This window comes from Diplotaxodon limnothrissa, linkage group LG6, assembly GCF_057381915.1.
Source record: "Diplotaxodon limnothrissa isolate DT_005_m linkage group LG6, D_limnothrissa_male_GT1.1, whole genome shotgun sequence".
Classification (NCBI taxonomy): Eukaryota; Metazoa; Chordata; class Actinopteri; order Cichliformes; family Cichlidae; genus Diplotaxodon; species Diplotaxodon limnothrissa.
In genome coordinates this window covers 35,790,584-35,817,068 of record NC_140601.1, presented here as the reverse complement: position 1 = coordinate 35,817,068, position 26,485 = coordinate 35,790,584, and the positions used below count along the sequence as shown (strand labels likewise).

Sequence of the window (26,485 nt, the reverse complement as noted above, 5' to 3'; positions counted from 1 at the left end):
GAGGCATTAAAAGCTGACTTTATAATTCACTCAGCAGCCAAATAAATGCTTAAAAATTGCAATGTTTGATCACAGTAAAACTCAGCCGTGAGAAGAAAAATAAATACACAGAGAAACTGAAAGCAAAGCCAGCATAATCCCCTAAAAAAGGAATATTGTGGGAGGAAAATGTTCCCCTGCGCTTTCTGTCCCCCCAAAATCCACTTTTTCTTTTGATTTCAACATCTTCCGCGAGAGATGGAGAACACTCACCCCCCTGTCATCTGCAACAAACACCTCAAATAAATAAAGATAAACAGTGCCACGACCTCCTGTCCAGCTGGAGGCCTTGCTGCTACCTGATACGACCATTGGCACGAGGTGCTCCCAGCTGAGATTTGGGGTCTGGGCTCATGGAGCTCCACGGGCTCTTGGGGCACGCCTGCATGACAGGACAGGCCGTAGGGCCCACAGCACAGACGTCAGCTGCCTCCCACAACTCGCCCACCAGGCTGTCTATCCAACGCTCGAGCTCAGGGCCGGTCAGGGCCGCGTTCCTCTTGGCCTGCTCCACGTAACTCAGACTGACAGGGATGTTGAGCACCGGGTTGAGGCCGTGGAAACTCTGCTCCATGTAGCTATTCTTAGCTGGCCCATTGTGGAGCTTCAGAGTATCCTCTGGAGGTTTGTGGGAAGCAAGAAAGAGAGAGCAGACAAAGAAGTTATAGACAGTGAACAAAAAAGGTGGTAGTCAGTGGTCAAAAATGCAGATTGGATTGCAGAAGGGGGAAAAAGTTGGGCATGGAGAAAAGGGGGAAAAGGGAAAAAGTACAATATCAAAGAAGTGAACGTGACTTTCTTTCTTATTATCTTAAAAGTGTAAATTGGATGCTTGCATTGATTTTTTTTTTTTTTTACAACTTTTTTTGATGTGGTTTGTTAGGCTACTGCAGTGCTGACTTTCTGGAAACAGTGAGAAATATTCAAGACATGAAGTCATCCTTTCTTCCCATGACGGTTATGCGCTGAAGGAAGATGGTAAACATAGACAGAACTTCTCCTTAAAACACCCTCTCCACCCTGAGCTCCAGTGAAGCTTTAAATTCCTCACTGCCACTCTAACTGGGGTGCTAGCCATCCCTTCTAACACAAGCTTCCTCTCATCCAGATGTTAGCAGACTTCAGCACTTTTTGCACACTGATGACAGAAAGATGCAGTCTGACATGGCAGTGGCCAACCAATGCCAGCCAGCTTTGTGGCAGCAGCGTGCAGTATGAAGTCATGCATCTGTGTAGAGTTTTTGTATATGCATGCGTCTGCTGCTCGCTCTCTTTGCGCATGGAAGGCCACATCGTAAAGTTTGACTGGCACACCATTTAGGAGGGAAACCTGATGTCAGCCATGGCAATAAATTGTATGTGGACTCATGAAATAGCTAATAACCAAAGAACACATTACAACACACATCAAGAAAAACAAAAACAAGATTATTACATAATAACTATAAATTAAACACAAACATTATTAACTTAGCGGGTCTAATAATTATGTAGCCTTACGTTATAAATTTTAAAGACAACTTTATTTTCCGTCAGCCACTTCGGGTGATGCATCAGTTAAAGACAAATGTCCGGATCCAAAGTAAGCTAAAGAGATGCCCCACATCGCTCCCCACGTCCAACACTAACTAATAATATTTCATATTTACAGCATATTGATGCACTGAATTTCTGCTTGCAGTTTCACAGCTGACATGTTTATCTGTAGCAGACTCGATGTAAACACATGACCTTGTAGTACCATATCACCCCATTAGAGCACTTTGCTCTCGCACTGCAGGCGTACTTGTTGTTCCTAGAGTATTTAAAAGTAGAATGGGAGGCAGAGCCTTCAGTTTTCAGGCCCCTCTTCTGTGGAACCAGCTTCCAGTTTGAATTGAGCAGACAGACACTATCTCTACTTTTAAGATTAGGCTTAAAACTTTCCTTTTTGCTAAAGCATATAGTTAGGGCTGGACCAGGTGACCCTGAATCCTCCCTTAGTTATGCTGCAATAGGTGTAGGCTGCTGGGAGATTCCCATGATGCATTGAGTTTTTCCTTTTCAGTCACCTTTCTCACTCACTATGTGTTAATAGACCTCTCTGCATTGAATCGTACTTGTTATTAACCTCTGTCTCTCTTCCACAGCATGTCTTTATCCTGTTTTCCTTCTCTCTCCCCAACCAGTCATAGCAGATGGCCCCGTCCCTCCCTGAGCCTGGTTCTGCTGGAGGTTTCTTCTTGTTAAAAGGGAGTTTTTCCTTCCCACTGTCGCCAAAGTGCTTGCTCATAGGGGGTCATATGATTGTTGGGTTTTTCTCTGTATGTATTATTGTAGGGTCTACCTTATAATATAAAGCACCTCGAGGCGACTGTTGTGATTTGGCGCTATATAAAGAAAATTGAATTGAATTGAATGTTGTATAAGAGGAAATGAGAATGTAAGTGAAGTGATTCAAAAATGTCAGCTTTACCACAATCTTTATATTAATCTTTAGTCTGCTACAAATTACAGTAAAAGTTACAGTAAGCTGTGTCCTGCCACAAAGTACGGCTATAGCAGAAAAATTAAAGCAGCTTTTCTTTGATGTCCATGGATATTTTACTTTAAACCAAAATTTTCATGGTTCCCCGCTTTAAAGTATCTAATCAGAGTTTAAAAAGTGCTCGATCCTTCTGAGGGAGCTCTTTCAGCTCCCAGCCCAACTTAATGTGTATAGCTGGCTTGCAATATTAGACACATTTATTCAAGTGCAAGTGTAATCTTTGTATCGTACTGAATATTTCTGCTTCACTGCATTGACTGTATATTTTACTTTTTACTATCTTACACTTACCTGATAGCTGGAATCAATGGTTACTTTATTACCGAATCCTATATTTAAGTTTTAATAAGCTAAATGTATTGAAAAAAACAAAAACCTAAAAACCTGTGTTGACCATTAACATAGCTTTGTCTGTTCTGTTTCATGTCTCACTTATAATAGATTCTTAAAATAAGTGCTTTTAAAAATAGAAACAGAAACTGCAGATTTAGAAAAAATATTAAATAGATTTTTTTAGGTTAAAAATACAACAAATACAATGTTTCAATGTTACTTTAAGGAAAGAAAAAAAAAATCCAAAATTCAAAATACCTGGGAGCATTGTGGTATTTACTATTTCTTGATGCACTGTAACAGAGGTTCAGTGTGTAACTGTAAGAAGGCCCTTTGTTTTGGACAAAAAGACTGAGCTCACGCAGCAGCCCATCTAACCGTGATATTTATAATATCACCATTTTTTATTAATATTCCTCTTATTCTTGTAGCCAGTGTGCCACAGAGATTCAGGTGAAAAATAAAAAATGCCATGTGCTGTTCCCCTTTATCATTAAAAAGCTCAGTGAAATTATTAAACAGTGAAAGACATGATTATGCCAAAGCTGGCGTCTCAGCTCTCATGTGACTTTCAAAGCAACTTGGCTGCTTATGGATTACAAGACTGCAGTGCTGCCCCTTATCCATGCTGACTGATTGATTTAATTGTGTCACTGTTTTCGGAGGGCTAAGTGCACTGTTGTTTAACACTCTGCTTAGTATGTATGAGCAGCTCGCTGGGTTATTAGGGTTGACTTGATGACAAATAACCAGGGTCTACCGAGGCCCAGAGGCTTGATTAGAAAGGGCATCGCTGCAAATGCAAGGCTGTGTGCATTTGTGTGCGTGCCTGTGCAGACATTTCGAAACACCTAAATCAGCAATCGCTTCTTTTAGACGTGACCTGTTGTGTAAAGAGTGCGATATAAAACTGATCCCATTCAGTCCTTTGAGCTGATATTGTCATGTGGGAATCACTGCAGAAATTTAAAAAAAGGACACTTAAGAAAATTCATGAAGACTGATTTTTATCAAAGTGATCTCATCAGTTCTGCTTGATTATTATTATTATTTTAAAAGCACAATGAGCTTCGTGGACCATATTCTTAAAGCCAGCTTATATCAGCTGATTTCTACACTTTCACGCATCCAATTGGCAGATCTCATGTAAGGCTGCCTATTAACCTTGCTTTAATCTGCCTGTGATTGTTCCACATGTATAAGCCCCTTTACAAGCCACTTCCACAGCAATTCTGCCTGTCGTACTGCGTATGACTCAATCTGTTGTGACTGATGCCTGCTTTGTTCGGTATGAACATGTTGCTTCTGGTCTCTTCACCTCTGGCCTTCCATGGATGCATAAATAAGTGTAAGGAGGTTCCACAAAAGAGCCAAACTCCTGACTAAAATTGGACTTTTAGGGCTCTCTGAGACTCGGTATGTCGACTTCATAAAATGTTCATCGCCAAGCAACTACAGATGTCCTTTGAAACATAAAGTAAAGTATGACAGTATAATGACAGAAAACCCAGAAAACACACCACAAAATTACTACCCAAGTCTTTTTTATGACACGGTTTCACAAAGACTCAATATTATATGCATCACAAACTGTGGTGCTGTATTGAATTGCACTTTCAAGGTCCATAAAGTAATTTCAGAGCTTCCACTAAACCTCCACGAGCAGAGGTATGTTTGACATTTAGAAAAACACCCTTTGTATTTTTTTTTTGATGAATGGTCATCTTTTGTTGAGGAATAGCACATCAGTGCAATATGCTTAGTAAGGCTACTTTTGCAAATAACACAATCAATAGTAATTTTATGCTAAAGCTGAAACAAATGGCAAGTGCTACTTATACATGAGCCTTCTACCACAGAGACAACTTGAATCTCTTTCTCACCTTGTCGTATGGGCTGGTGTTTGTTATAAGCCAACGGGGCAATGAGGAAGCGCATCTCCGCTACAGGACTCCAGTGATGCAGGATGCGGACGTTCCACACACCGGGCCGCAGAGGCTGGTTGAGCGGTGGGCGATAGTGGGTAAACTCGGCGCTTGCATCAATCAAAATGTCATAAGTGGCTGCGATGACGTTGGTAGGGTCGATCCACACAACCGTGACGGTGACATTCGGCCCTTTAACCCACTTCTGCATGCCCACCGTCTCATCCATGGGACCCATTAGGCCGCCAAAGTTTCTGAAAATGCGTTCTTTGGCATCCCATTCTGTCCCGATCTGCCCCAGAAGAGAAAGAATAGGCACGTGAGTTGGTGATAGGCTGGGGTGAGAACAAAGACAAGCAGAGAGATTACAGCAAAAACGCACAGGAGCTGCTGCAACACATTAAAAACATTTAAGTGGGGGAAATGGTTTGTTATTCATAAAAATGCAAAAGGCAACGACCTTTTTCAACTTTTCTGGACAGTTTAAAATATTGCAGGGAGTAATGTGCAGCCTGCAGGTGTGAGGCTGCAGCGAGGTAACCAACTCCCTTTCATAGTGCTCCTGTGCTGTTTTGCAGTAATGACACACCATCACTGTTGCTCACAGAATGATGAAAAAGCTAATTACAGATTGAGTCTTTATTTAAAAAACAAAACATTTTGATTTAATGGCCACCGAATTCTGTAACCTGTTGTCAATATATCAACTAGTTGAGTGATATCTCAACTATGTTATCATAGGGAGTCATTTTAAGTATGCATTTTTTATTTAAAAGCCCTGCACTTCAGCCCTACTCTCAACACAGCTGTTATATACTATTTTAATCTGCAAAAGCTGACAAGTCTGATTCTTCTGACAAGCACTTTTAAGTAAATTTGGCTACAGTTTTGCTATTATGACTGACTCTATGAGGCTAAGGAGTCATGCTGAAAAAAGATATCTCAAAGGGGTGAAAACCAAACGCACTCCCGTTTCACACAAAGACAAAATCAGAAGGCAGTGAACACCAACACCAGTGTGAACACTATTTGTCTCAAACAGAAACAACAGTGGAGATTATTAAAACCCTAAATAAGTAAAAAATCTCAAATAGAGGAAGACACAGATTATATGCAGAGACAGGGAACTGCAGCTTTTTGACGGATAAAAAAAGCATCTAGGGAGAAAAGCTCAATAAAAACTGGGTTTCAATGCTTCCACAAAATCAGAGAAAGCGCTTTTCTTTGCGTGAATTTTGAGATAAATAAATTTAACAAACTGTAGCAGTAAGTCAAATATATCTTTGGCGAGTTAGGAGACATACAGTGCCTCTGGCTGCAGAAGCTGCCAGCCTGCAAAACACTGGAGGGCTGCCAATGGAACAATGAGCCACTTTAAGATTATAATGTCCTCTAAGCTTACATAATTAACATTTAGAATACACATGTTTGCAGGTTATTGGTTATGTCTTTCTAACTTATATTTTGCCAAAAGTCCCGCTACAAAACATCCCGCAATAAGAAAGAACAAACGAGATCCAGCAGTAAGACAGACAAATCATAACAATAGGAACACAATTACAGTAATTGTGTTTAATATCTTTGCTGTGGTCAACTTAAAAAAGTCATCTAAATTGCAAAACTGTGAGACAGAGTGATAGAGAGGGAGGCGCACACACACACACACACACACACACACACACACACACACACACACACACACACTCTGACAATAAAAGATGTCTAGGGTGTTTGCAGAAATGTGAGAGGGATGGCGGCTTTAAGAAGCGCTCATCCTTACAATAGTAGCTGATTAACACAGCCTCACCCAGCCGGACGATCAATGCCTGACTGGAATTGACTCTGCATTAGGTCCTCTGAGAACTGCGATTACCATGTACAGTATAAATAGACACCACTTGCATAAATGAGACACGCACAGAAACAGTGTGTGTTTTGTCATCAGTTAAAACACACCTCACTTTCCTCTCAATTATTGGACTGACCTCTGCCATATCTGCCCCTTGGACCTTGCCCCTTAAATTACTAATCAGCTCTCTTGTCCTGCACCTCTGTAGCTCATTACTTTATTCAATACTGATTCGCTAATGCACACTAACGCTCATATGGCTAGCAACACTCTCCTTCAAGGCCCCAGGAGGAAGTTAAAAGGAGCAGTTGGAGAGAAATAACACCGTTTTCCACTACCAGGAAACTTGCAGATGGCTGTCTAAACTGAGCTGTAAGAAGAAGATTGTGACAGTGTTCACGTGCCTAGAGGGGAACCCTCTGAGACCTGCTTCTAGTTCTTGCAGTTTATTGAGCATCTACTATGCGCAATATAAAATATGCACATCTGCATTCCAAGTTGCATTTTTTTCTAAGCCGTTTCAGGTCAGACGAGTGGGCAGTCTCCTTCCACAGACTTCTGTACCAAGTTAATAAGATGCACAGGCAACTTGCCTGACTGCTGTCTGGCCTCATGACCAAAGGTCAGGGTCTATCCTGGTTACAACAGAAATACTGGACAGAAGGCCATTTTTACCACAAAAGTGTAAAAAAAAAAAGTATTGAGATGTAACTTTAACACGTACCACCCACAAAAACAGTTTTGCAATCCAAACAAACTCTTCTAGGAGGACGAATACACCCTAACGCATCACAAAAACTGCTCAGTAACACAAACAAGGCCTCACGGCCTTCAAACTCCCCAGATATTAATCCAATACAGCATCAGTTGGATGTGCCGGAACATGGACGATCCTTTGCCAACATCCCGAGGCCAGACACCACACTACAAGCCAGAACTACTTAACATTAGGCTTGTTTTAATGTTGTGACTGCTTGGTGTATAAACTGATCTGCTGTTTATTTATACAGAACACTTGAGGTCTTTTTGCAAAGACATGGCAGTGTTTTAACAATAGCAAAAGTTGGCTGGAACATTTTAACTACATTCATTTTATTGTTTTAAAGACTGCAATTATTGTTTTCCACTAACATATTTCTCTCCTGGTGATGACGTTCAAGGTATATCTGTGGATAAGAGATGGAACCAGTACCAGAAAACTCTTCCTTCGAGTATGAAAGTAGGTCGAACAGGGATTAACTTCCTGCCTACTTCAGCCTATAGCTTACGATGACCTCTACACTCAACCTGTCCCTTGGTGCTCCTACCCTATAAGCTTTGGCTTAAGACCAACACTCAATCAAGGCTTATGAGTGCTAACCAAGTCAGGGGCTCACGACCTTCTTTCGCTTATAGCTGTACTTAGAAGAACACGCTTAGGTGGAACAAATGCTGATCTGGCAACCTCATTGTGGCTCTACGCTCTTTGTCCAATTACTACATTTTTCTACCAGTCTGTTCACTCACACTTTCCACCCAATTGGACCATTTATTCAGATTTTCCGCTCTTAACCAGCAATTACTAACAGCCTCTGCTACGTTTGAAACATTTAGCCCTCATTTATCGTCTGCTGTTGACCTGACAAAAAACAAAAATAAAAAAACTTGATAATAACCTGGATTACTTTTCCCAAATTCATTGTTCACCATTATTACCTGTATTACTTGTTTCATGCTCTGTACCTGACTTAACAGAACGCATAAAACACTCTATTTCATAATCCAGCTACAGTTCATTTTTTCTCTGTGACCCAGTAACCCTGTAAACCTCTTCTCCATGTCATCGGGCAGTCGGTGCCTATAGTTTGACACTTCCATTAAATAAGTCTGGTCAGTTTTATCAAGCAAGGTCATGGACAGTCCCACTCTACATCTGGCCCTGCTTAAAAACATAGGGCACAAATGCCCCTCGAGGCTGCATTTGCAGGCTTATTAGGGACACTTTTTGGAGTGGTAATCAAATACAGGTGTCTACTAGCAGCACCAGAGGACTCTCCGGGGGCACACATTACGCTACCGAGGCAAGATGGAAGGACCCTAATAAACATGCACAGTGATGCAATGAGTAGAAAACAAGAGAAAACAAGACAATTTCTGTTATAAAAGCACAAACTGGAGTTATTCTTGGACATGTTTTTCTGGAGCTAAACGTTTCTAGACGTTATCCAAAAAAAGAAAAATGCAAACATCTGACACGAATGGGACAATAAATGATTTGTGCTATTGTGAGAATAGTCCATGTACCAGTCCAGTAAATTTAAAGGTAGTTACATCATTGTCCAAATTTCATGTGTGGAAGAAAAAGCAGAGTGGGATGAGGCCGGATGAAACCCACGCAAACAAAGGAAGCACATGCAAACTCCACACCAGATGTCCACCTTCTTGCTGTGGACATCTGGACAAGCTGCCAGTCTATTGCAGGAGTGACACAGACATCTGTCCACTCACATCTACAATGAGTTTAAAGTCTATCAGCTAACTAAACACCTACATGTCTTTGGGACGTAACGGGAATAATGGAGAGAATGGGAAGCGCTCCACAAAGAAAGGTCCCAGCTGTTTCAAGCTAAAATGCTCAAAAATGCATACACTTTGTCAGAAGCATTACTCTTGCTTTTCTACATTGTATTCTGTTACATTACATCATAATATGTTGCTACTCTTTTTTCCTCCCATGTATGTCCACATAAATTATCTAGACTGTGGTGGAATGAGGACGTAAGTTAGTCATGGTGCTGTAGGATTTATGCACAGCTTAAAATGCCTCTCAATGTCAAATCTGACTTGAGGTGAAATACTGGTTTTTAATGTGCAGGTTTTAAGCGGTCCTGTACTAAAGTGCTGTAAAAAAGGCCTATAAAGGCAGCAACAGGGGAGTGAAAAGACATATCTGTCTTCCTTTATATCCAAAGGAGGACAAGGAAACCATTGTTAAGCCAACCATATGGTTTATCTAGCAAACCCCAGTATATAGCTATAGCATAATGGTCCATATCTACAAATTTGAGAAAAGGCAGTGCGCTGCTGCAGCTACGCCGTGCTGTCGTCTTGTATTTTGAATGACAGATGGACAAACTGATTGACTGACAGCCACTACACAGTGCTAGACAGAGAATGTTTTCTCAGGCTGAGCATTCAGATAAAAGCCACAGCTCACATCACTTCTCTGTCACTCACGGTTTCATAGGTTAGACAGACAAACAGGGCTTAGCAAGAGGGAGCCACACGTCGGCCGGGCGTCTGCATCCCTTCGTGTTCAGAATGAGAGCGCCGCAAAAGGTCGAACGTGGTCAAAGTGTATCCAGGTGCACGAGCATTGTCCGCGGGCACAAACAAATTTGTTCGCAAATTTGTTGACATTTCTGCCTCCTACTAAAGCTCTGCACGATAAAAGCAGAGAAAAAGGTCAATTTGCATTCACTCAGTTAATTTTGTCCTTTTTAAAAAGACACTCTGTGGCTGTCACATCACAGCCGAGCGGCTGTATCCTAAACAGGCGTTGTGGTAAACAGAAACACACATTAACATAACAAGACAATCAAGGGAAGCATTCCAGTGTGAAGGTGAGAAGACGTTCTATTAGGAAACAACAAATAAGCAGCACATGAAGCGCTCATCCCTGTAAACTGGGATGAATTCAATCAATTTACATTTTACAAGGCCATTACAGGCACCAGTTTAATTGTGTGGAGATGCACTGCTATGAGTCTTGGCAAGGGTGATATATGAGGTCACCATGGCAATGAGCTGTATATCTCACCTCTAATTATATGCTGAGGAGTGTGTTTTTGCTGTGTGCTGCTCAGAGTTTTAATGGAACTCATTTTCTGACACTGGCAGCAGCTGACTGATTGTTTTGTGACTCACGCCAAACAAGCGAATTCAAATTAAAAATGAATGCAAGGGCATGCAGACTAATATGCTGACTCACCTCTGCGAACTGCAACCTGCTGAATGTGCTCGTAGGAGGAGTGGTTAACTTGAAGTTCTTTGTGGGTGCCACCCAGGTCTCCATGGTCTCCAGCTTGCTTGTTGCCAGGTTAGTAGCATGGTGCTTGACCAGATAGCCCTGGAACTGGTCTGACTGGAAGTAGAGATGCACTGATACTGGGTGGCCCATGGGGAAATACCTGATGGAGCGTTGAGAAAATGAGAATCCATTAGCAAACCCGATACCTTCTGACCTACCTACTTGACGGTGCTGCTTTTCAGAGCTGATACTGTAAGGAGAGGAGAATATCAAGATTCATGTGGATAAGGTCTGGGGGGCCTTGGACATGCTAATGTGGCTGGATGCTAATGAATGCTTGCCGTGAAGGTTAGTGGAGAGTCAATGTGCTGTGTGATTGTGTGACACGGCTGACATTAATTCAATGACCTTTAACAGAAATCCAATTGGTAAAAGACATGTGTCAACTAGGCAGATAACTCCCAAACCGCACTGCTTGTGAGTTGCTGTGTCCACACTTTGTGGGTTCATGACTGCTGCTGCAGTAGATCTCAGATCAGATATGAACTTCTGAGTAAACAACAAAGTTTCTTGTGCTACAATGTGCTGGTTGCTTTAACATGTGCTCTGAAGTGGAAGGGATGGCATTAAGAAGGCACGTGACAGGCGGCACCACAGTGGTCTGAAAATTACAGAATAGTCATGGGCTGCATTGGCAGCATATTCAGATTAGTCACAGATGCGCGCGCGCGCGCACACACACACACACACACACGAACAAAACCCAACTAAAGCATTACAAGACAGCTGAACAAAGTTGAACTGGGTCATCCAGTCAGCTGAAGCTGAATAAAGGTCTTGCCCCTCTGATTAGTCTGTTGTTTATTTGTGTGTGTCGCTTCATACGTGACAGAGGGTCTGCCCTCAGGGCAGCCAGCCGGAGTGACTTCTGGAAAAACAAAAAAGGGGCCAGGGCAGGCACTGCTGGGGAGCACGCTGCAGCTGCTCTCTGCACACGTCCTGAGTCCTTCTCGCCCAGATTTCTCATCCTTCTGCTTCCTTAAACTCCTCTTTATTCCTCCTTTTTGGTTGCACAGCTTAACACACACAAACGCACATCCACGCACTGTTTCTCCCTGCTCCCCTGTGCCTATGGCCTCATCAGTATTCCAGTAAAGGACCAGGAGTCAACCCGTCCTGGTAAATGCTACCCTGACAAGCAGAACAGCAAATATTTACACTCACAAGAATAGCCTTGCACACTCCCTCCACTCCAGCTCCTTTTCCCCGAGTCTTTCTCTTTTTCTCCTCTTCTACATTTTCACACCTGCTTTTTCCTCCCTTCCCCTCATCGCTCTTCTTCCTTCATTCTGCTTTCTGTCCCATCTTTCCCAAAAGAGACGTGGCTGCCAGTGTGAGAAGCAGAGAGCAGGGGGCAAGGGCGTAGCCTGCACAGAAGCTCCATTCAGGCTTTTACTCCACAATCTCTCCAATTGAGTCACAGCAGGCTGCTAAAAGAGCCAAATCACTCTCTGTGTCCATTTTTCTCTCTCTCTGCTGCTCAGGTCTCACAATGAAGTTGACCCATCCATCTGTTGGTAGCACATCTGAATTTGAAATGCATGCAAAACACGTGGCCACACACACACAAACACATTCACACACGCACACCATATGTGAGCAGACTCGAGACATCACACCGACACTTGAAAAAGATATATTTTCAAATGTGAGCTTTGCTGGGGCTCGCTTTAAGCAAAAACGTGATCAGCTTTAATTACTCAGCTCACGAACTAAATTACAGATCAATAAAACTTAAACAGGACAGCTCCAGGCAGGCCTTGCAGAGTGCCAGCACACACATTGTGTGTTTAATTATTACGTTAATAAACCACAGAGTGGTGGAATTACAAAAATCACAAGCAAGCGATTCAGCTGGAAACACTTATGTGACGTAAAACACAAAAGACAAGCGAGGACTGTGAGACCAAGCACTAAGTTATGACATCATATGACGCTATGGAAAATTAAGACCACATTATGAGACTAAAATATCACATCATAACATTTCACACAGCATATCATGTACATGTTCTTTAGGCCCAGCCTGCCTCTCTGATGTGTTATCACTACATAAAAATCAAAGTGAAACACATTTAACACATTTAACATATTTAATGTGCTAAACAAAGAATATTTTTTTCAATATTTCTATTGCTGTCTTTAGTAATCAAAGTGGATAAATGCACATTGTTGCATTTAACACAGTTTTGTACATAAAATGCAGACAGATTATCAATATTCTAATATCGTCAGGTATATACCTTCAAGACTTTGTTACATGTTTTGTATTTACTGTACAGCAGACATATTTAATTTAAAAAACATATATCTTCCCAGTGGTGAAAAGGTGCTGTGAGGATTCCGGGATTACCTCAAAGTGGTTTAGTGTGGTTAAAAAACCTACTGCGTTTTTCAAAGATAGCCAGGTAGAGGTGTTGTCATGCCTCTAATGCAATGCTAATACATGAAAGGTACAACCTGGGACTAATGTTGGGTAAGATTCCAGGTTTACTTTTTTCTAATCCTGTCACTCACTGTGGAAAAAACACACCAGCGGTTACTGTAAAGAAAACCGTCTGTTGTGCTTGTGGTAATTCAAGAAAGAACCCCACATACCAGCGTAATCACTCGTTTTCTCTAAGCTATCAATTATTTAAATGCAGGTACAAGTAGTCGAATAAGCTGAGTGAATCGATTTTTATTTTAGGGAAAATAAACACTTTACCGATGCTATTGTACTGACCTTTATTGCAGTATAATTTCAACCTGGATCCCTTGTTATTGTTAATGATGGCTAAAAACTGTGGGGTGTTGGGTATAAACTTTTCTGTCTTCTCTAGTGGGGCATGAATGAAAAATGTTTGACAACTCATGCCATCTGCTAATCAACAATATATACTAATCACAAGTTGCTCTCTGATGCATCCAGTGGACTATTAATGTGTGTGCGTGTTAGATAGAAAGCACTTGCATAGAAAGGACATAGAAAAAGAAAAGTGCTTGTATGAATGGGCGAATGAGGCAAGTTGTGTAAAATGCTTTGAGGGCTGAGATAGAGTAGAAAAGCGCTATATGACAAACAGTCTATTTACCATGTATGTTAACAGACACATTAACAGCATCAATTATGAGGCGCTTACCTAAACACAAACAAACCCACACTACACACACACATGCAGATATTTAAAGCATTTCTTTCTGTTTTCTTAATCTATGACCTCTGCCCTCTCAGTGATTGGAAACTAATATAAGTTGTGTGTTTGAAGCCTCTACTTTCTCTCGTTCGTGCAGACACACACACACGCACACCTGTCCCGTGCTCTAGCTCTCTATTTTAACAGATGCACAGTGTTTGAATAACAAGAGCTGTCGCCGCGAGATGGTTTTGAAGTTTGACTTTGAAACCATGCCTTCTTTCACTGCCTGGCTTTACCTACTAGATTTCACAGAACACCCACAATGCAGCGGGGCATCGGACGCCTTGCTATAGTGGGGACTTGCTTGTGAGGAGCAAACTATCTCAGCTCACATGCAGCGCGCGCCAGCTGAGGTAATGGCATTCGTGTTGCCTTCTTCCATCCATCCATCATCCATCCATTCGCTTCCGCTTATCCTTTTCAGGGTCGCGGGGGGCGCTGGAGCCTATCCCAGCTGTCATAGGGCGAGAGTTGCCTTCTTGACTTACTCTATAAACTGCAACTGAAACTGCCTTCGAAGACACCTGATGATTTTTGAAAGTTTCATGAGAGGAAACACAGACTGGCAGCTTGGATGACTCCCAACAAAAGCCACGACAGATCATATCGCCTTTCGCCACCATACGCTGTTCAAACAGCCTGCCTTCATGCTGTTTTCTATTATGTTTTTTTGTTCCTGGTCCTGTGGGGCCAAGCTGTGTTAATGTTTGCTGACATCATTAAGATGTTGTAGGCGTTTGTTTCCTGGATGCACTGAGATACATGGGGCCTTGTGTCGCATGTACGCAAATTAGCAGTTTACGCTTCCCCTTTCTGTTCCACATTAGCATACTGAATTTGTGACTCTTTTGCATACAGGTCTCATCACTGTGCAAATAAACTAAACTGATGAAAGCATATGCTATTAAAAATCCTACTAAAAGACATGAAGCTGAAATGTTCCATTTGCCTGTTAAATATGAACGCATACTGTGGTTTTCCCTTTTAATTTAACCACACACTGTATGTTAACAGCACTCTGGAATTCATGCATTTCCACTAATTATACCCTAGCATAAAGGCCAGCTTTCAATGTTATGACCTATATAGCGTCATTATCTGACGGATAAATTGAGTGTCATATTGTGTTACAAGATGAATAGCATTACCCAGAGTTCCCAGTTGCTGACTGGTACTGTTCATTGTTATCTTATTTCCATGACATGTGATCTATGTGAGATAATGCATCAGCAGACAAACAAAAGGCTTTTGTATACTCTATGTTGTGGTTTCGTATACTACGTGTATGGCTTGCTTTTGACAGCAAAAGCAAACTTGAATGCACCTGTGGATGTAGGTGCAGGTGCGGCGTAATAATAATGATAATGAGTGCGTGTGGGTGTGGCTGGACAGAAGATCAAGGGCCTGAGAACTATTAGCATGCATACATGGACGTCTGCGGGGATTGTGCATTGTGCACATCTTCACTAAACTAACCTGCAGCTGTGATCCTTTGGGTTCCCCTGCAGCGAGGCGGCAGCCCTGGCCAGGCCCAGTCGTGAGAAAGCATGGTAGTACGTTAGCTGCGTGTCGGACAGGCTGGCCACGCCATCTGGCTCGTCGTACACGTTCTCCCAGTATGAGTTCAATGCCAGCGACCCCTGGGGAAATGGTCCAAACAGGTAGGCATCCAGCTGGTTCACTATCTCCTGGTTAACGCTGGCTTCGAACTTCCTGGCAAAGAAGGTGGGCCGCACTGTTTGCTGCAGGCAGAGAGCGTAGGAAGGTGGGGGGAGAGCAAAGCAAAGACGGATGAGATAAAGAGAAGAAAAAAAGGAGAAGATTAAGAAATGGTTGTGCGCCAGGACGTCAGCCGAACAAATGCGATGTGTGAGATATGTGAGGAAGTGACATGTGGGCAGGAAAGAGAATTAGATAGGAGGTAGTATAAAAGTGAGTGAAAGTAGCAGATAAAAATAGGGAAATCATTACCATATGGGTTTGTGAATTAATTATTATGTATTAAATCAAATATACTCTCTCCCAAGACTATCTCTCTATTTCATTCTTTTGCAGTACAAATGGTGTCCTGTACTTTAGCGGTTCCCAGCATCCTGGTCATTGCCCCACAAGGGATGTTAAGATAAACTGGAGGGTTTAGATGAGCTTAAAAGATTATCCCATTAATTTAACACCACAAAATCACCATAGACAAAAATGTCAAACCACAAATATAGTCTTTTCTTCCTCATCGGCTCTGGCGCTTATGTTACCCACAATGAAGCTCTGCTGCCAGTTGGCTGGAAATTTGACTGCGTAGCCTTGTAGCAGCTAATGTAGCCTCAAGTCATTGGCCTCAAGCTGCCACACAGTATTCTGGTAAATTCCTTTCTTTATTGACATTGACATAATTTAAATTTTTTCCCCCTGCAGTGACACAGCTTTATAAAAACAGTTTTCACATGATTGGTAATTTAGTACAAATCCAGACCTGTAAACAGACTTTGATGTGTAAAATAATCACACAGCTGCTTATAAGAACAAAAGAAACTAGAAAACATGTTATATTAACGCCTTATTTATTAATGCATATGATTAATGGACAAATAATCACTAAAAACACTGACATAAAACCCGTAGAAAACCTCACGCTGCTCCTGTGCACGTCACTTCACATCAGCAGATGATCCTACAAATTCTGAAACTTGTGAGGCAGAACAAGCAAATCCACCTGCACGCCAATAACACAGATGTTTAAAGGTTAATCACATTATGGTGCAATTGCTATTGATAGAAGGACTTTGGGTGCATCACTGGACTTGTAAGTCACTTAGGGTATCAGTATCAGACAGCTTCATTATAGTAACTACAGTCAATACTAGTAGACAAAGAAAAGCAAGAACTAGACACGAAGCTATACCCTATAAACATTTGCATGCTTTTCTTTAGTTATCCATTATTTGTCTTTTTCCTTATCAGTTCTTTGCATTAATCGCTCTGCCTAGAATCATCCACTCAAGCCACGTTGTATTTGTCCCTGCCACGCTGTTGGTTATGCAGCTGATGGTGCATCACGAAATCTGCCACCTTCACAGCCTGGCTTCCACACAAAGACATCTTTTAAGTCCTAGACACCAAACTATTCAACCGGCACCAAACACATCGGTGCTACTTGCTAAAAAAGGAGACCAAATCACGCTGTGGCACATTTCTGAGAGATGTGCTTTTTTCTCACAGAAACTGTTGGATGCTGGTGTGGCGTGGCACAGTACCAGATGTTGCCCTAACACTCAGAGATTGGCTCGAGATATCAAAGGAAATGCAAAGGAGTGGGTTTTAGTTCCCAGACAGTCCTAGAGCTTGTGGGTGTTCTGATATGCCCTCTGTGGAATCATCTGAAAGCAGCAGCCTGTCACAGCCTGTCTTTCTCACATTCTTCCCAAAATGTACCCATTCTAAACACATTACTAAACAAAGACGCACAAAGAGAAAAGGCACATTACACCAATCTTCCTTAATAAAACTCCTCCTCTAATGAGTACAGTTTAAAGTAACTATGGTAGGAAATTGACAGCTGTACTGACTTTAAAAAATTGTTCTGATCTGGAAAACAAATGAAAGTTTTCTATACTTGGCTGTACCGTCTCAAAGAGATTACTTTACGGTAAATTAAGTCCTAGTAATCCCAAGCTCTGGCTTGCTTCTGGAAAGTCTTTTTTCCCAGGATTGGACTTCACTGATACCAAGGTGCCAACCAGACCCAGCGGCAGTGCCAAGGGTAAAGGGTTGGCACTAAACTGAGACTGAGGCTAGACATGCGGCAGACAGCTTTGGCGAAGGGAGAACTGAGCTCCGTGCGCCGACTGGTATATAACGAAGAGGAGAGATGAAATGACTCACCGTTCTTGAAGGATACGACTTAAAGTGATATTCTGCTGAGGCAGAACATTTGTATTCACTTTGTAATTCAGCTTTAAGATTTTAGGAGCGCATTAAAAGTGTGACGCTGACTTTCTCTGGGGCTCTAGAGTCACTGCCACTCATTCACTTTCATTTTGAAAGGCTAGCTAACTGTCTCCTTAATCACAGACCCAAGGCTGAGAAGATCTAATTATTCCTACCATTTTTTTCCTTTCAGGGTCATACTAATTGAGACATAATTTTGCACATATCGACTGTGAAAGCTGTGGGAATACATTGGATGCTGAGGTTGAGAGGACAGACCTTGTGAGCAAAGAATTTAAGGATTGACTGCTGCTGATTTCCTGCAACATACTGATGTGCTGCAACCGTCTGCTGAAAGTAGTGCTGTTTTTAACATTCATTTTTGTATGTTTGAAGGTGTGTCTGATTAACATCTCTGATGAGGATCCGCTGCATAGTCTTTTCCCCTGGCCTTTTGCCAGTTTTGCTTATTAAATACTTTTTTTCTTCTTAAGCAGCAGCTTTTCCTTAACATGGGATAAAAGGACAGCTGGAATTTCCATTTTTGCAAATCCTTTCATTCATGCCTATAGCATTTGGCTGGAAGCTAAAGGCAGTCGTGTTAATAGCTGTGGGGAATATTACAAATTTCCCACGAATGAAACAGTAATAAATGTCAAAATTATACGAGCTCTTGCTCTTGACTTTTCTTTAAGAATGAACAATACTGGCTTTTGCTGGACTGAAGACACTGCATATGTGATAAATCATGTGATAAACAGAAACCTGCTCTATTACACTTTATGGAGCAAAGCCTGTGAGCTAGTTCAGGCTGGAAAGTCGACTGCACTGCGTCATATACACTAACATGCCTCACTTTCCTCACCTCATAACTAAACACAACCACCCAGGTTGGCGGCCTGTTGTAGCTGCAGAATTTCCCATCTCGCCCTCTTTTGTGACATCTGGCGAAAGTTATTAGACTAAAATTACATGACCAGCAAAAGAAAGTCACTTGATACATGCCTTTGTATTCATATTAAGGCCTTGTTCTAATTCTTAACTTTACTTTAAAGCTAAATTAGCAGGTTGACAACAAAAGACTGGGCATAAAAAGTTGACGTTGCTATGGTGATGCCACCCATTAGTTTGTAAAGGCTCAGTTTTAGTACTGTGGCTATCACCATTGTGGTTTGTTGGAGGTAGAAGTGACCATATTTGGACAAGAAGGTAGAGAAGTAGTAGTAAATCAACACCAGCGTGTAAACGTCTATTTCTGGTGATAGGCTGAACATTTTAACACCGAGTTGCTTTTTGGTGTCAGCCTCAAGTGGCCATTAGAGGAACTGCACTTTTTGTTAGCTTGATTTTTTTTTTTAAACTGTGGAAGTTGCATCTTGTCTGCCACGTAATTCTTTCCATTTTCACTGCATTTTATGTTTGTTCGTATTGTAGTTTTATGATAGGGTAGTTTGTTTTCATATATATGGTCATATAGTTTAATGGACAATGCAGACGTTTCTCTGCACTATATTTTCTATGATATTTTAATCTGTAGTGCAGAGCCATTAGCCCACTGCTGTGGCTCTAAGAGTTTTTGCATAAATACTGCCAACTCATGCTTATGATGAGGAAAAGCCACAACAATGTTATTCTGTCTTTGCTGTACAGTCGTTTTTTGACTGTAATCCTTTTTTCCCTCCTCCTCCTTAAAAGAAATTTAAAAAAAAAAAAAAAAAAAAAAATCCAAAGCGAACAAAAAAAGAAAATGGAGCATCAGTTTTTCTCTGGCCCTTCTCATGGATTTAAAACCTATTAGTCTTGCTTCAACTTGCTGACTCCCTTATTTCTAAGTTAAATCAAACACAGAAAATTTAAATGTTTACAGAATGACATCTGTAAAGCCTCAGTTTTAGCACTGTGCCTAGCATCTGGGTTTGGGCTGGAAGTAACCATATCTGGACAAGAAGGTAGACTTTTTAATTAAGAAGTGCTAATAGTTAACTTAGTACAGGACTGTGCACAACTCCTGAGCTACCCTCCAAGGAGCTAAACTTTCTGGCTGCTTTTTCCACTCACTTTCACTCCTTTTTACCTGAGCATTTTCAGAGTAATGATTTTTTTTTATTAAGGAACTTAACACTGTTCTATAAATAATTGGAGAACAAAAAAGGGACCTAACTTAATGATTAGCCAGTGTTGTGTCTGAACACAACAGAAAAGTACAGTGGCCCTGAGAGGCCAAATGGACTGCAACTTAAGAAAACACCAGCAAAAATAAACATAAACATATATGGATGTCTTACAATGTTTTCTATAATGTTTTCATCTTATCTATTTTAATTCTTTTTATTATATTATCCCTCTGTTCAGCACTTTGGCCCACACTTGATGTCTTTTAAATGTGCTATATAAATAAAGATGACTTGACTTGACTTGAATAAGAAAAACGCTGCAAAAGCACACAAAACACAACGGAAATAGGAAAAACGAAAACAGAAAAGGGAAAAAAATGATTTCCAAAAGCACAAGGGACGTGTTTCTGGGGAGACAATAACCCGACGGACCAGTTGCAGGAACCAAAATATGTTAGGTAAGTGTGCTTTAATCTCATGATTCATATAATACTGATGGCAGATTTTTAGGTTATTAGTTAGGCTAACACACTTACCTCTCATCTTTTCTTTCTTCACAAAACTGATTGATCCTCCACTTCTTTTAAGTGTCTCCCAGTGCTATTCTTAGCATGTTTTGGTTCCTGCAACTGGTCCGTCAGGTTATTGTCTCCCCAGAAACACTTCCCTCATGCTTTTGGAAACCTGTTTTTTCCTATTTCTTTTTTCGTTTTTCCTATTTATGTTTTCGTTTTTCCTATTTCCGTTTTTGTTTGTTCTATTTCCATTGTGTTTTGCAGCGTTTTTCTCATTGCTGGTGTTTTTTTTTCCTAAGTTGCAGTCCGTTAGAAAAGTTAGCAAAGAACAAATTCTAAATTGTATCTTTAGGCACTTTGTGATTAGCAATCTTATGCAAAAACATAAGACACTACTGTACCTGAAATGCTCACTCGTTAAATCTATGCCATAGATATGTTGTAACTGCACGTCAAGTATGTCATTTTGATGTATGATTTCTGGTTTTAAGCAATCTGCAAACACTTACTTAACCTCTGGAGACATTAGCAAAAAATGTCAGGGCTTCATATTCAGCCTGCAGCTCAGTAAATATATATTTTAAACAGCTATTTAAAAAAATAAAACTGATAGGTGATGGTTTCAATCTTGCATTTTGGCTCTCTACACCATCTGTTCAACTATATGCAAACATGTCTTGCTCAAATGTGATTGGTCCAAAGACTGACCCCGCCTTATTCTTAAGTGATACTGAAAATTAGCTACGATGCAAATAAGGAGACTGCTATGTTAAGCCTTTTATTATTTGTTTTTACCAATGTTTAAACACTGTCTTTAAAAATGAAAAAACAAAGGCCCAGCCTTAAAAAGATTAAACATTTTGTTACTGAGAATCCTTTCTACAAATTACTCCTTTAACAGTTATTGTTGAATGATCACAAAAGAGCTTTTGTTTAAATGTATTTTGTGTATCGTTACTACCTGGAAGCGATGGAAGTCTGCTGGCTTGAAGTCATTAGGAGAGCATCCACACCAGTCCACAATGTGCTTGTACTGACATTTGCATCCCAGTTTACGGTTCCAGTTTGTTATGCGCAGGTTGTTGTCGACCATGCTCTCACAGTGGGCGCTGTTCTCCAGCACAGTGTGAAAGAATGACTGGAAAATGAGAAACAGAAATGAATAGGGAGAGGGAGGCGGAGGCGGAGAGCAAAGACAAAAAGACGAAATTAGAAAATTGTATACCTTTTATTTTTTACACCATCCAATTCACAAGAGGAAATAGAGTAGGAGCAGAGAAAGGAGATTCACAGTAGCTCGTGATAAACATTCAATTTCCCCACAGAGATCATTCAGTTCTCATCTTATTTCTGCTGTCAAATTCTTTTCCAGGCAATGAAACGAGAACAGAATAAACTTTTCTATATATGACACGGTGCAAGTCCAAAGCAGTGTTTACCTGTCAGTCAAAGATTAAGAGACACTCGAACCTGTGAGAGCAGCTTCTGTCAGTGTGTGTTACCTCAGCAGGAAGCAGAGTGTAGGCGTAGAAGCGCTTCATGTTAGTGACCAAATTGTCCTTGGAGTTGATAACATATTCCACGAACAGGCGGTTTAGAAGAAACCAGTCGGACCCACCATCCACAGAGATGCCTTCTGGGATTTTACGGTCACCCAGCCTCCACATGTGGGTGTCGCATTCATAGAACAGACGATCCAAACCTTGCTTACGGATGAACCTAGCAAGCACACGGGAACAACCTTTTGGTAATATCAGTGACTATGTGAGAGCTTGTTGTTGTGAAGTCCTCTTTTCTTTTTTTGAGATATCATTTACATAAAAACAAGCTCAGAAAGGTCAGTTACTGTTGCATCAGCATATTTATATTTTCCTCCAATTTCTTTCTTGTAAACAGATTTTTTTTAAAGCTCCGCTCATTTATAGCAAAGAGCAACCGTCTTCCTGTAGGAAGGACACAAAACTTAGAAAGTCTCACTTTCTCTTTAAAAATAAAATCTTAGTATTTAATAAAGTTGGAAAAATTAATAATACTGACTGCAAACACAAAAAGGTAGTGCTGACTCATGCTGACTCATGCAGGACATTTTTTTTCCATGTGCTATGGGGTATTTTTGCCCACAGTGTTTGGTGATGACTGGTTTGCCAGCGGGGTGTGATGTGGCTGAAAGCTAGGGGGGGGGGGCAGGCAGGGTGGCGTCAGCAGAGACAAACGTTCTGGCAGCCACCTCTCTGGCTCACCCCACCAAGAAGGTTAATTAATGAAGCCACAGATGGGAGCTAATTGTATTATGATTCAGTGACCACACCGTGCTGGCAGGAGCGCGTCGGGCGTGCACATAGGTGCTGTATGTGTGTAAGAGAAACACAGACGGAGCTAGCCAGAGAGTAAGGGAGAGGGTGGGCTGCTGTGGAGAAATTAAAATTACGTTTCAGAATTTGCATCTCACCTTGCATTGTCCCTGCCGTGGGACTTGATGAAGTTCATGTATCTGTATTTAGACAGGAAGGCCACCAGCTGGTCATTGGTCCTGAAACATAACAGATAATGATTTACTTATGACTAGGAACATGTGGTAGCATCCAGCTGGAAACACTGATTTTGAAGCACAAATATCAGTTTTGGAGGAGAATTATGCAAACTATCTTTTAACAAATGAAAAACACATGATAGCACTGACTTCTTTTTGTTTTCACAATTCTGATTACACATCTTGAATTTAACTTTGCAGTAGACATTAAATCAGTGCTCAGGAAATCCTGTATAGATATTTATGGTGTCCTGCACCATAGAAGAAGTAAAGAAGCTTTTGCATTTTATTTCGGAGCAGAGTCATCAAACCTTTTAAATCTTTTAACCCTCACGGAGGTCAGAAGCATCATTGTGGCCATAACCAGTTACAGTACGAGGTCACTGAGTATTTTTATCCCCTCAAAACAAAGCGGTGGCTTTTAATTTGAAAAGATTCTATAGGAAATCTACAAAGTTATGCCCCTGTCCCCCCAGAGCGCCTCTGAAAAGTAAAACTTGTTGGTTTAGGCAGGAGGCATGAAACAGATGCAGAGTAGAGCCAGGGCCTCTGAGTAAGCGATTTTTTTCACTTGTGCCATTTTAATTTCAAGTGAAGAAATAATTCCACATTTTGATATTTTGTTTTATTTCTTTGTTTTATAGACACACAACACTCATTTTCCATATTCTTATATACACAATTGCTCCAGTACAAGAGGAAGTTGAACAAAATTACATCTTTTACAGTTACGGACATAACTGTATTTTTTTTCTTTTGGTTATTAGTTCACAGGTGCTGCAGCTTAAATATGATATATTAAGAGAAACCATTCTGGACCAGACACGGAGGTGACTAATGTGAGTTTTTCTACACATGTGATCGGATTTAAATGCCCTTTCCCATAAATTCAGTCTCATTCTGAAATGCGTCACATTACAAAGGGAAAAACGATCATTTGTGTTTCATGGTAACTTTAAAGGCATGGAAAATGATTGTGATTGTTGTGATTCATCATGAACACGTAATTCTTTTCTGCTGACTGCTTGCCTCACATAAAAAACATTCAGTATATGTGTTACAGTTCTCTAGTTGGTCACATGGAAAAAAGGGGAAAAAATGTGATTTATGTAATACCAATAACAATTATATTTGATCGACTACACCCACAGTCCCAGTTTAGCAGATCAGCTGTATTATCAAGGTCTTATTTATTGATCATCTCCACACACTTTTAATGACACATAAAATCGCAAAATATGCAATATGCAACTTATTAGGCATTGTTATTTTCACTGGAGAGTCAGAGTTTTCACATCGCAAAGTATTTGTAACTGCAAACTTTACCCTTCAGAAGATTCATGTTAGACAGCATTCCTGTGTCCAGTTCAGCACAATGGTGCTCGAACATTTAAGTGATGTAACAACAATGAAAACACATTTTCAAGCGGAGGGGAATTTTACTGTAATGAGGAAATAGTTGAGGGCTTAAAGTCACATATCAATCAATTAGAAGAAAAGGCCTCAGCTGCTCCCAGGATCAGTCTCTGAGTTCCTTCAAGCTGTTAAAGCTATTTAGGATTATACAAAAGATTGTGCTATCCATGATTTTGATGAATGACTTCATGCTGCTCTTACATTGTAGAGCAGTCTAGTTCCTCATATACAGGCCAGACAGGCTAAAAGCTTTGCTCCACAGGCTATGCCCCAGTCAGTGGTTCTAACATTTCATCTGCGGTGGAGCCTTTCATGATGGCTTGGCTTGCCTTTCTTTTTTTTTTTTTCTTTTTTTTTGGCCTGTCCCGTTTGGCTCTTTTGCCATCAGAATTGTTGTCTAAAGGCAAAGAAAGATGCCCAACGGATTTACTTTACCAAACTGACCATCCCAGCCTTGCCGTAATGGTCCATTTGATTCACCTTTTATTGTTTATTTTATTTTCACTTACTGAATACGGGACAGACTTGACTGGGGGAAAGAAGGGGAGAAAGAAAGAGGGAAAGAGAAACAGCTGAGAAGAGGGACGGGGGAGAAGGGCAAAAGACAAAAACCAACAGAACGGGCAGAGAAAAAAAAAATGCATATATCAATCACCTGGATCACCTGCTGAGAAAGAAAAAAGAAAGCAAGCAGAAGAGAACAAGAGTAATAGAATAAACAACATCACAATGATATATGGGAATATGACAGTAAATACTAAATGTTAAACATTATTGTGCAGCACATAAGATCAACAGAACACAGTGTGCTTTGAGGTAGGAGCCAAAAAGGGTGTAGTTTGTGGGTGTGATCACCCGTGTGTACACCTGTGAGCATGGACGCGCTTGTTTTTTGTTTTTTAAAAGGTTCCTTCATGTAATAATCTGCTAGAGGGTGTGGGGGGGGGCCACAGCCCCGTCCTCCAGGGCGTGAAGCAGGTGTGGAGGAGATCAAAACTCCAGACATCCAGAGGCCCCCAGAACACAAGAGACCAAGGAAGACCAACAGAGGGGCAGCTGCGCCACTGTCCCGGAAAGAGCTGAGGAGAGTCCCAGATGAGGGCTCACTGGCTTGCCTTTCTAAAAGATCAGCGAGGCTCAAGGATCAGTGGGGGGAGGGACAAGCGCATATTAATGTCATTTTCTCTTCAAGGAGCAATTTCACAGCCTGGGGGGCTTATCTCAGGAGGTCCTGAGCCATAAACCCTAACTGATGATGTGCTGTACAGACGCATGCAGTCCTCGCCGTCTCAACTCCGCACACACACACAAACAAATGCTTACGCGTTGTGTATCTGCTACTGTGACTACAAGTGACAATGCAATGCAAATTCACAGACGAACAAATGCTTGTAGACATGCACACTACACAGGGAATTCATGTCAACCTCCAGATTTGCCACCTGAGTGGTCACCCTGTCCACTGGGTCTAGTTTGCTTACTTTCGGCCCTGTGGCTGCTCTGCACACAGACACACACACACACACACACAGCGCTGTTAGTTTTAACCCCACCTGTCACTGAAAAAATATGCACCTTTTAAATAAAAGGGCCAATTAAACTTAATTATTATGCCACTGTATGACAGCTGTGATCATACTGTTATATTTATTATGTGTTGTTTTAAATCCAACATTTTTAATATGCAGCTCAAGAGGGGATGGCTGAATGCAACAGCTGAAACAGTTTGAATGCACGCAGAGTGTCTTTTTACTCTGCATGTTAACAGATAAATTCCTGTAAGTCTGTTGCATTTAATTCACACAAGACTGCATGGATCCTTCATACGTGGATCTGGCCTGTAGAAGCTTACAAAACTTCAGCAAATAAAAGAACTAGATGTTTTCAGCAGGATCTTGAAAGGGTTGGTGTTGTTGTAAATGGGCTAATGTTCTATTTTCTTCTCGCAGCAGGAAATGACACCTATCACCTAATGAGCAAAGGTAAAGTATGAGATGCTGCACTTTTTTTTCAGCCGCGGATGACAAAGCGAAAGAGATTAGAAGATATGATGCCTGCAGCCAGT

The 26,485-nt window shown here is 41.1% G+C and overlaps 1 protein-coding gene across 1 annotated transcript in view; it reads right to left on the bottom strand.

Annotated features, from left to right (window-relative positions):
* Nucleotides 1-334: 334 nt before the first annotated feature.
* xylt1 (xylosyltransferase I) overlaps nucleotides 335-26,485 on the bottom strand; it is a 79,846-nt gene continuing 53,695 nt past the window's right edge. Inside the window, exons 5-11 of the mRNA XM_085356326.1 lie at nucleotides 22,924-23,004; nucleotides 21,977-22,193; nucleotides 21,436-21,612; nucleotides 15,398-15,663; nucleotides 10,644-10,842; nucleotides 4,783-5,116; nucleotides 335-657 (exon numbers count right to left, since the gene is read on the bottom strand). Coding sequence (XP_085212452.1) covers nucleotides 335-657; nucleotides 4,783-5,116; nucleotides 10,644-10,842; nucleotides 15,398-15,663; nucleotides 21,436-21,612; nucleotides 21,977-22,193; nucleotides 22,924-23,004 — 1,597 coding nt within the window. The remainder of the gene's footprint in view (nucleotides 658-4,782; nucleotides 5,117-10,643; nucleotides 10,843-15,397; nucleotides 15,664-21,435; nucleotides 21,613-21,976; nucleotides 22,194-22,923; nucleotides 23,005-26,485) is intronic.